This window comes from Peromyscus californicus, unplaced genomic scaffold (assembly GCF_007827085.1).
Source record: "Peromyscus californicus insignis strain IS unplaced genomic scaffold, ASM782708v3 Scaffold_19__1_contigs__length_69161282, whole genome shotgun sequence".
Classification (NCBI taxonomy): domain Eukaryota; kingdom Metazoa; phylum Chordata; class Mammalia; order Rodentia; family Cricetidae; genus Peromyscus; species Peromyscus californicus.
Genome location: NW_026294491.1, coordinates 38,432,523 through 38,443,065, shown reverse-complemented (window position 1 = coordinate 38,443,065; position 10,543 = coordinate 38,432,523). Strand labels below are relative to the sequence as shown.

General features: G+C 46.3%; 1 protein-coding gene across 2 annotated transcripts in view; it reads right to left on the bottom strand.

The window, feature by feature from the left end:
- Nucleotides 1-279: 279 nt before the first annotated feature.
- Uggt1 (UDP-glucose glycoprotein glucosyltransferase 1) overlaps nt 280-10,543 on the bottom strand; it is a 138,740-nt gene continuing 128,476 nt past the window's right edge. The window contains exons 39-42 of one of the 2 annotated variants that reach the window (XR_008219918.1): nt 8,802-8,918; nt 8,242-8,395; nt 924-5,100; nt 280-891 (exon numbers count right to left, since the gene is read on the bottom strand). Coding sequence is in view for 1 of the 2 variants with exons in the window: in XM_052745175.1 (XP_052601135.1) it covers nt 5,075-5,100; nt 8,242-8,395; nt 8,802-8,918 (297 nt within the window). In the remaining variant the exon portion in view is untranslated. Of the gene's footprint in view, nt 5,101-8,241; nt 8,396-8,801; nt 8,919-10,543 lie in introns of both variants that reach the window. The other variant, XM_052745175.1, reaches the window with a different exon arrangement.

Sequence of the window (10,543 nt, the reverse complement as noted above, 5' to 3'; positions counted from 1 at the left end):
CCTCTGCCTCTCATGGCCGGCACTGCCAAGGCTGCTTGTCATCCAGAGCGTTAGGGGCAGGTCCCAGAGTTGGGGGCCTGGCTGCTGGGCCAGGATCTGAAGGACTAGCTATGGCCAGATCATCAGGGTTTGTGACCTCTGACAGGTGAAGGGTTAGACTGTCCTCTACCAATCTACCCTTCCCACTCCCCCCCCCCCCTCTCTCTCTCTCACACACACACACACACACACACACACACACACACACACACACACAGAGCTTAATGACAACCACACAACTAAAGAGAGGAGAAGTTTATTGTGTTGAGCAGAGCTTACTCTCATGGTAACACCAGCATTCCTTTGGACTAAAGACATTCACGGACATTAACCTCACACCATGCGAGGTGTTGGCTTGAATGGAAAAGGAGGACACGGTTTCTTTAAAAACCGAAGCTTTGTCTCCATTTTCCCATTTCTGGCTGGAAAACAGAGTGCTTGGTGGTCTTTTGTTCCAAAGTGCCAACCTTCAGGTAGTGCATCTGGTTAAGGGAACGGTGCCCGTTCCTCGGCTGAGCTCAACGGGGACAAGTAAGGCAGCGCAGAGAGCATGGGGGGGGGGGGGGGGGAGCATGGCTCCAAGCCCTGCCCAGGAGTCACAGCCTCCACACTGCTGGGGACCCAGGAGTCACAGCCCTCCACACTGCTGGGGACCCAGGAGTCACAGCCCCCTACACTGCTGGGGACCCAGGAGTCACAGCCCCCTACACTGCTGGGGACCCAGGAGTCACAGCCCCCTACACTGCTGGGGACCCAGGAGTCACAGCCCCCTACACTGCTGGGGACCCAGGAGTCACAGTCCTCTACACTGCTGGGGACCCAGGAGTCACAGCCCTCTACACTGCTGGGGACCTGGAGTCACAGCCCTCCACACTGCTGGGGACCCAGGAGTCACAGCCCTCTACACTGCTGGGGACCTGGAGTCACAGCCCTCCACACTGCTGGGGACCCAGGAGACTCAGGAGGGATCTCCTGCTTTCTGTCCCCAACGTCCTGGACTTCCCTGTAGCATGCTGATGCTTGGCGCTGACTCTATCACATGCTGCCCTCAGTGACACGCAAGGAGAGTCCCTACCCAGTTCACAGACTCACCACTCCTATGGAACACAGAAGGGCCCTTTCTGCTGTTACATGGAAAGACAAAATACCAGCAATGAATGGGAAACGAGAAAGAACCTTCCAGACAGTTGGACATTTCAGTAACTTCCTGAGTGACAATGTTTAATGTGCTTGAACTCATCCGGCATGTGAGAAGTCCTCATTAAGACTTTCTCCGTTACCTTAAGGCAGAGAAAACAGGAGCTCATGAAATTCAACAACAAAAAATGCTTTCTAAACAAGAAACATGATGAGCCATTGGATCGGCTGGTCATCACACAATAGTCCCAGAAAGTCAAGTGTGCAACAACTCACTAAAAAGACGGAGCCCTGAAAGTCACATTTAGGAATTGTGCATAAATCATAATCCATATCACCAGGACATTTCCCACTGGACAGCTTTTCGTGAAATCTATCCAGCAAAGTGGATCAGAGCTCCCTCTCAACTCCTCAGGCAAATCATGTCTTTTAATCATGCAGGTCTAAGAAGAACAATTTCAGAAAAAGATTTAGTCATGGAGGAGACAGGGACAAGAGGAGTGACGTCGCACTCCTGACCATGTGAGGGCTGCCTGACCCGGTCTAAATTACTGTCAAGTTTACTTCCTGTTTTCTTCTCCCTTCTTTACAACCGGGCTCTTTACTACGGTGCATCATTCATGGACTCAGCCTAAAACCAGGTAACATACATCAGGCAGAGCCTTACCAAGGTTCAGAACATAAAGTTTCCAGGCGAGCAGAGGAAATCCAGCTCTGCCATGGAGCCTGCTTCTGACCAGATAGGCCCAGCACAATGCACGTGTACCTGGAGACAAAACATGTTCAATCGGAAACGTAGCTTCTGCCAGACTATCAATGTCAACTACCTTATGAAACCAACACACCATCCCTCTCAACTTCTGACTAAACCCAGGATGCTGGAAAGCTGTGCCTGAAAGCTCCAGATGCCCAGCAAGCGCCACTTTCCACAGAACAGAGACTGACTCACACTGGTGCATCTAATTCTGACATGTCACAGTTCACACGACCCTACTGGTTCAGAAAAGAATCTTTCTACTACTATATGACAAGAGGTTAAAAACAAAAACAAAAACCAACCAACCAATAAACAAACAAACAAACAAAAAATTATATATACCCATGCCAAGAACAACAGTGAACTTTCCAGAAGCTTGGACAATCTGTGTGATCAGTTTTTTCCTGCTTCTTGGAAAATATTTCACCTCTCTTTTCAGTTACAGTATGCTTTTTTCATGGTGGAGATATCTGATGAAACCAACAGAGACACCCTTCCTGGGGCACTTAATAGTAGCATCACTTATGGGGCTTTTGCTTCATTTGTAGAGATGATCAATCCACAGAAAGCAAGGACCAAGCTGACAAAGGACAGGCTTGGACAACTTCAGAAGCAAGCTGGGTCTGACCTACCTACCCAGCATCAACTATTAATGTGACTTACGTCAGGGAGGTGACACACGAGGGCCGAAGGATCACAGAGGGCATGATCTGCACCTTCCTTTTCCACAGAGGATGCACTAATGACTTGGTAGAAAGAAGGAAACTGGCCAGGCAGTGGTGGCGCATCTCTGTGAGTTTGAGGCTAGCCTGGTCTACAGAGTGAGTTCCAGGACAGCCAGGACTACACAGAGAAACCCTGTCTGGAAAAAAGGAAACTGGCCACTAGGACCAACATTTAAAAGCACATCCCTGTAACCTGACTATTTCCTGCTCATCACAGGCTCCCAGGACACTGGGAACACTGTTTCTGCCTACAGTTGAGGACGGCAGCAGTGGTATCCCTGAAAGCTTAATGCATGTGGACATGAAGCCTGAACGGAGGCTGGCTCTAAGTTAACTTTAGGACTCGAAAATGGGGAGGAAATTTATTACTTGATGTATGTGTGGTGAAGTTTTCATTTTAAACATTCATGTTGTAATGTACAGTGTGTTGATGTCATGTGCTAGCTAAGAAGCTGGCTATGGGACATGTTTATCTCAAAGTGTCTCACAAGGCTCTTTGTCTGGGGATGTGAGCCCCTCTAACTTTATGACAAAACAGTTCAATAGTTCAAGAGTCAAAATATGACATCCTTGAACACAGCTGGGAGCAATTCATCCCCAGACACCTTCCCAAGGTCAGAGGACTCAGCCACTGCTTGGCCCCGCTATGGAAGTGCCACAGTGGGTAGGGAGGCTGCAAGCTTGGAGAAAGGGAACTCCAGCTGACTGTTTCAGCTTCCCTGGCTGGTTTCTGCAGGATGTTGTGAGCACCGAATTTGATGATGGTATTTTTAGTTTTGCTATTTGTTCTTTTACTTGGAAGCCTTACCTGAGGGAACACTCTGCTCTGCTCAAGATGCTCACTGGGGAACTCTAGCTGGCTGAGTTAAGGGGTTTCTTCGGGCTGCGTGGGTTTCGATGATGTTTTGCTGTCTCTCACTATTTATTACTTAGTAACTGCCCATTCAAATTCCAGCTATGGCTACTGTAGGTCATTCTTCCTTGAAAACACACGTATTACCTAGCTTAGATGGGCAAGGTCTTATCCATGTGCACTCACTCATCATATTCACTTTTGCTTCTTCTTTTTTGAGGTGGGGATGCAATGCTGGGATGGAACACAGGGCCTTGAGCCACACCCCAGCTCCCTTCTTATTTTAAAGGCAGGTTAAAGAGGGAAGAACAGCCCATGACTGAGGCAGGCCAGTGCCAGCAACACTCTGTAACTCTTCACTGAAGATGCCCAAATCCTGGACAGCCAGGTTAACAACATGTCCCAGGCTCACAGCCCAGGCTGCTCCTGACAAGGTGAGACTGGGCTGTGGCTGTGGACACACACAACGCAGCAGTGACCTTAGAACTGGACCAGGCCTTGGGCAAGTCTCAAAAGCCAAAGGCAACCCACAGAGCCAAAGTAAAAGGGAAAAAGACAGAGCACAGGAAACTGAGTTCCAGAGACAGCCATTCCTGGTCATTGGTCTGAGAGCATCTGGGGAAGAAAAGACCAAGGACAGTCTCCTGGGTCTGAGAGAAGACTGGACAAGGGCAAGGGCAGACAGCATGGTGGTCATCCAGATGGAGGCCGAGTACACAGAGATGGACCACTGAGGGAGGGACTCAGTACGCCTGTGCCCAGCCAGGAAATTCAGAACCAACCGTTTTTTAGAAAGTAGGAAGAAAAAGCAAACATTTTCATAAATATAAAAATTGTTTACAAAACAATTATGTAGAAAGTTCACTGGTAATAGAATAAAGCTTCCGTTAAATTCAGCCACACAGATTGGAAGAGAATGGCCAATTTCTGTCTTCTTCCTTTGACACCAGAAAACTCTCCTCTGCCTGTCGTTTCCACCACCCCAGTTCTCCTGAAGACTGATTTCTTAGCAACTGAGCCAACCCTGAAGCCACATGATTATCGGTTGGGCTCAATTCCACAGTGAGCCTGATACCGGGGGAGAGAATGTGGGGCACGGGATGTGAGAAGTGTATTGGCATAGACCTTGAGGCTTGGACCTTGGATGAAGCATCTGCCCACCTGACCTGGTACAGGGTGGGCATCTGCAGTGCAGCAGGGCTGCAGGTAAACTGAGGTAAGGAAGGACATGGTGGCTTTTCTGGCAGCTTCGGAGCCAGTGCAGCAATGTGTGCTCTTGCGGGTGGGCACAAAGGACGTGGCTTCTCTCAGTTGCTGCCACCATTTCTCCCTCTGGTGTGCAGACAGTCCCAGAAGATCAGCCACTTGTCTTCCTCTGAGGTACAAATCCAACAGAGCCTTAGCCCCAAAGATGCGGCACCCCCTAGGGTGCAGTAGTCTAAATCAATAGGTGTGGTACACCTGCCCCATCGGTTTATCAGCAGTTGTATCGACAGATCAGAAAAAACTAGCATTTAGTACAAAAACTGTCAGATGGTGGGATTTCCTATCTTCTTCCAGAGATCATAATTCTTCATGTTTCTGAGATCCTATGGAAAAGAACAAAATATAAGACTTAAGTGTGAGCATCGTCCACAGCACATTCCACTGTATGTCTCAGATGGAGTTATAGGAGCTTGGGGCTTGGTATTTTGTATTAAGGTTTGAAAGCAAACATAAGAGAAAGAACACATATTTAGTTTTAAGAACCACTGACTGGCACTGTGGCTACACTGTTTCACCAGGGCAGTACTGGCTCTCAGCCAACCTACTTTCCAGAGCTCTTCTGCACTTGTACATTTATTCGTGTGTCTGGGTAGCTGTTTTCTTTGATCCTTAAACTGTTTTAATGTTACTAATTGATATGTAACAGTAAAGTAAGTTTCTTCATGTGGATTTTTTCCCTTGTATTGAACTATTTAAGATGCATTCTTTTTTTTTTTTTTTTTGGTTTTTTCGAGACAGGGTTTCTCTGTGTAGCTTTGCGCCTTTCCTGGAACTCACTTGGTAGCCCAGGCTGGCCTCGAACTCACAGAGATCCGCCTGGCTCTGCCTCCCGAGTGCTGGGATTAAAGGCGTGCGCCACCACCGCCCGGCCTTAAGATGCATTCTTAACAGAGGAATTGCTGAAGACAGAATCATTTTCTTTCATAGTATATTTTATTTATTACCATTATTGTGTGCACATTCCATGGTGCACATGTGTAGGTCAGAGGACAACTGTGTGAGGACAATAAAAACTCCTTCACTTTTACATGGGTTCTGGGTTCAGACTCAGGTCATCATCAGGCTGTGTCCGCTGTGCACCTTGCCCACTGAGCCCAGTGCACAGGACTTTAGAGCCTCTTGGTAACAGATCTATACAGATCTATACAGCTTCAGCAAGGCTCCTGCACCAGAGTCTCACCAGTGTCTCCTTATGCGCAGCATTATCAATAAGTACATCGGCTTTTTTTGATATAGCAGACACTAATGGTGACTCTAACTTGACTTCTGTCTCCTTCCTATACATCGGCCTTTTTTGATATAGCAGACACTAATGGTGACTCTAACTTGACTTCTGTGCTTTTGAACCATCTCTCCCGCTGCAAATGTGGGTTACACAGTTATGGTGACTGTGTAACCTTCTAGCTATGATTCTTACTACCCTGGCAGTCTCCAGAATAGACTGTCAAGTCACTCAAGACCTAAGCTCTGCATTTGCTTCTTAGGATAAGTTTAAAGTAGGAGAAATATTAAGATCCAGAGCCCAATTTATTCACTGTTTTTTTGGCTGGTCTCAAACTCACTATGTGGCTAAAAAATGAGTTTAACTCTTGATCCTCTCGCTTCTTAGCCTTGAGTAAACTGTTAAGACTTGTATGGGCTGGGCGGGCGGTAGTGCATGCCTTTAATTCCAGCACTCAGGAGGCAGAGGCAGAGGCAGGCCTACCTCTGTGAGTACAAAGCCAGCCTGGTCTATAGCGAGAGATCCAGGACAGGCACCAAAACTACACGGATAAACCCTGTCTCAAAAAAAAGAAAAAAAAAAAAAAAAAAAGACTGGTATGGATGGGCAAAGGCACTAAACATTTATTTGTAAGTTTTAGTAGCTTCCAAAACAAAACACCTAATTTGACTGGTAAACAATATAAAAGTATTTTGTACAGAGATCCATGTCTAGCCTTGGAAGTGGTAGGGATGGTACCCAGGGTCTTACACATGCTAGGTAAGTGTTCTACCACTGAACTACATATCCAGCCTTCATAAAGACTTGAAAAAAGCTTTCAGCTTGCTGCTACCCAATTAAAATAACATTGCATGTGTGTTTGGTTTTTTAAATTTGTTTTTTTTTTTTTAAGATTTATTTATTATGTACACAGTATTCTGTCTGCATGTATGCCTGCTGGCCAGAAGAGGGTGCCAGATCTCATTACAGATAGCTGTGAGCCACCATGTGGTTGCTGGGAATTGAACTCAGGACCTTTGGAAGAGCAGCTAGTGCCCTTAACCACTGAGCCATCTCTCCAGCCCATTGTTTGTTGTTTTGAGACAGGATCTCACTATGTTTCCTTGACTGGCCTGGACTCACTACGTAATTAGGCTGACCTCAAACTCAGAGATCCACCTCTCTCTGTCTCCATAGTGTGTGGTGATATTGTGTTCCCCAAAATATTGTGCACCCTAATAAACTTATCTGGGGTCAGAGAACAGAACAGTCACTAGATATAGAGGCCAGAAAATGGTGGCGCACACGCCTTTAATCCTATCACTTGGGAGGCAGAGATCCATTCGGATCTCTGTGAGTTTAAAGCCACATTGGAAACAGCCAGGCATGGTGACTCACGCTTTTAATCCCAGGAAGTGAGCCTTTAATCCCAGGAAGTGATGGCAGAAAGCAGAAAGGTATATAAGGCGTGAGGACCAGGAACTAGGCTGGTTAAGCTTTTAGGTTTTTGAGCAGCACAGTTCAGTTGAGATCCATTTGGATGAGGACTCAAAGGCTTTCAGTCTGAGGAAACAGGATCAGCTGAGAAACTGGCAAGGTGAGGTGGCTGTGGCTTGTTCTACTTCTCTGATCTTCCAGCATTCACCCCAATACCTGGCACCGGGTTTGTTTTTATTACTAAGACCTTTAAGATTCGTGCTACAACAATGCTGAGATTGAGGCATGTGCTGCCATGCCCAGTGATGTGTGCCCCCCTCTAAATAATAAATGAACGAATTATGAAGTTGTAGTAAAATGATATGAAAGTTGAAATTTTATGTAAAAAAGACTGGTATCTTTTATCTTCAATTTAAATACACTCCATCCTCACTCCAATATGCCTGTTTTATACTATTTACTTTCAAATAAATATATATTTTGTCTTGACCTAAATTTATTCATTGTCTAGTACCATGGCAGATTTAATGACCACACACACACACACACACTAAAAAATACACGTATTAAAAATTTCTTTAAAAAGCATCTCTTCTTCCTTTGACCAAAACAAGAAAGTGTGTATATGTGCTGAGTGGAGGACTGCAAAACTTCATTGAGAGTGCTATTTTGAGGGCTGGCCGAAGGGGCAAAATGAAAAACAGAACTTAGTTGAGGTCAAGATCAAGGGAAAGGCATCCCTCTCCCCCTTATATTCCTTATTCTGTTGTCCTGACAACGGATGGGAAACAAGGAGTTACTTATCCACAGCCAGGCTCACACTCACCTTCCTGCGTCTTCTCCTCACGAAGGGTCCCCATCTCCTTCTCCTCCTGGAAGAGGAGCTGCAGCTGCTTGATCTCCTGATCATAGTCCTGCCACTCGGGGACGATCCGCACGGCAGCCTCCAGTTTGGGCTCCTTAGTCATGGGATTATTACACTGAAACACAACACACACACAGCTCAGCGGAGCCACAGCAAAGGCACACTGTACAGATTCAAAGGGGCGTCCAGAGGGCATGGGGAGACTGAGGCAAGAGGAGCGGGACTTCCAGGTTAGGCCAGCTCACAGTGAGATACTCTCAGACCCAGAAGGCAGCAAAGGTTCCAGGCTAAAGGAAAACCTTCCAGGCACAGGGACGGAATGGAAGACAAGTAGTGACTCAGCAGAAAGCGCCTCTGCCAGTGCACAGGGACCTGGCTTCCTGCGGCAAGCGGAGAAGAGCCTGCTGAAATGACCAGGACATGCTGTGCAGCTCCAACCCCAACTCAGACAGAGTCAAGTGGACCCAGCACCAGCAAGCACCCAGGCACTGTCACGGGTCACAGCAGGGAAGGCCGCTCACCAGGTCAATCGTCTTTGCCCTCTTCTTAGAAGCATCATCGCACCACGTTTCACACCAAAGCCACTCTTGAGGGAGAGATTTGATTGGCACCTGATGAATCATGTTATTGGGTAAATCCTGTTGGGTAAAGAAAATAAAACACAAGGATCAAAAACTCAGAAAGAAATTTAAATAAGCAACCAAAAAAGTGTTAGCTTAAAATTCAACCAGAGGACTGGAGTCCAGTTCCCAGAACCCAAGGTGGGCAGCTCACAACCACCTGTAACTTCAGCTCTGGTGATCTGATGCCCCTTTCTGGCCTCTGCAGGCACCCACACACATATGCACATACCCACACTCAGACATGCACACACGTAAATAAAAGTCAAAAACAAAAACAAAAAACTTACAAAAACAAACAATAACACTACCTCAACTGGGGGCCCAAGGAGGGAACTACGAAGTTAAGAGCATTAGCAGCTTTTACAGAGAACCCAAGTTGGTTCCCACCAACTGTATGGCAGCTCACAACCATCTGTATCTCCAGTTCCAGGGGACCTCATGCCCTCTTATGGCCTCCTCCAGTACTGGGCAAACATATGGTACATATACACCCATGTAGGCAAACACTTATACACATAAAAAACCAAAAACAACACAAACAAAATTCAACTACACTTTCCTGTATGAAGGTAAATTTAAAAAAAAAAAAAAAAATCCTATTCTTTTGTTTTTGTTGAGACAGTATCTCACTTGCCCAGGCTGGTCTGGGCCTTGTGAAGTCCTCCTGCCTGGCCTCTCATGTGTTGAGATTACAGTTGTGAATCCCCATGCCTGGCCTCTGTTCACTTCTGAAGTTCAACTGGGGAGAAGAGATAGTTCTCAAAATTTATACTTTTCAGAAGAGAAGCTCCTGTCTGAGCTCTGCTCCCAAATGCAGGATCCCATTATGTCTCCCACAATAAAATGTTCCATTATCCTAACACGCTGGAAAAAATCCAACATATCAATGAAATAAAATGCACACAAATGATTGACTATGGTGCTTGTAAAGAATGATGTAGTGTAGTCAACTGAGTGTAGTGGTATACAACTGCAATCCTAGCACTCTGGAGGCAAAGGCAGAAGAGCTGACAGTCACTGAGTTCCAGGCCAGCCTGGCCATGTGAGAGATCCTGTCTTCAAACAAGAGCAAGTCAGACCAAACAGTATATTGCAAGCAACAACCACTCACACCCTTGTGTTACATGGGACAAGATAAATGATTCCTATGGTGGTCTGAATGAGAATGCCCACACAGGCTCATAGGTTTGAATACTTGATCCCCAGTTGGTGGAACTGTTCCCACAAACCGTATGGCAGCTCACGACCGACCGTCTGTATTGGGAAGGATTAGGAGGTGTGGCCTTGTTGGAGGAGGTGTGTTCCTGAGGGCAGCTTTGAGGTTTCAAAAGACTCACACCAGTGTCTCTTCCTCCCACTTGTAGTCAAGATGTGAGCTCTCAGCTGTTCCTGCCACCATGGTTTTTGCCCCACCATCAAGGACTCTAACCCTCTGAAAATGTAGGCCTAATTAAACGCTTATCAATTGCCTTGGTCATGGTGCTTTGTCACAGAAAAAGAAAAGTAACTGAGACAATCCCCTTTACAAACCTGTCAACAAAGTAAACATTAAACTTAAATTATCAAATATCAATCTTGATGTATCCGAGTTTAGTTTTAGACACTGCTGCACTGGAACTACTGCAATACACAGAACAGTG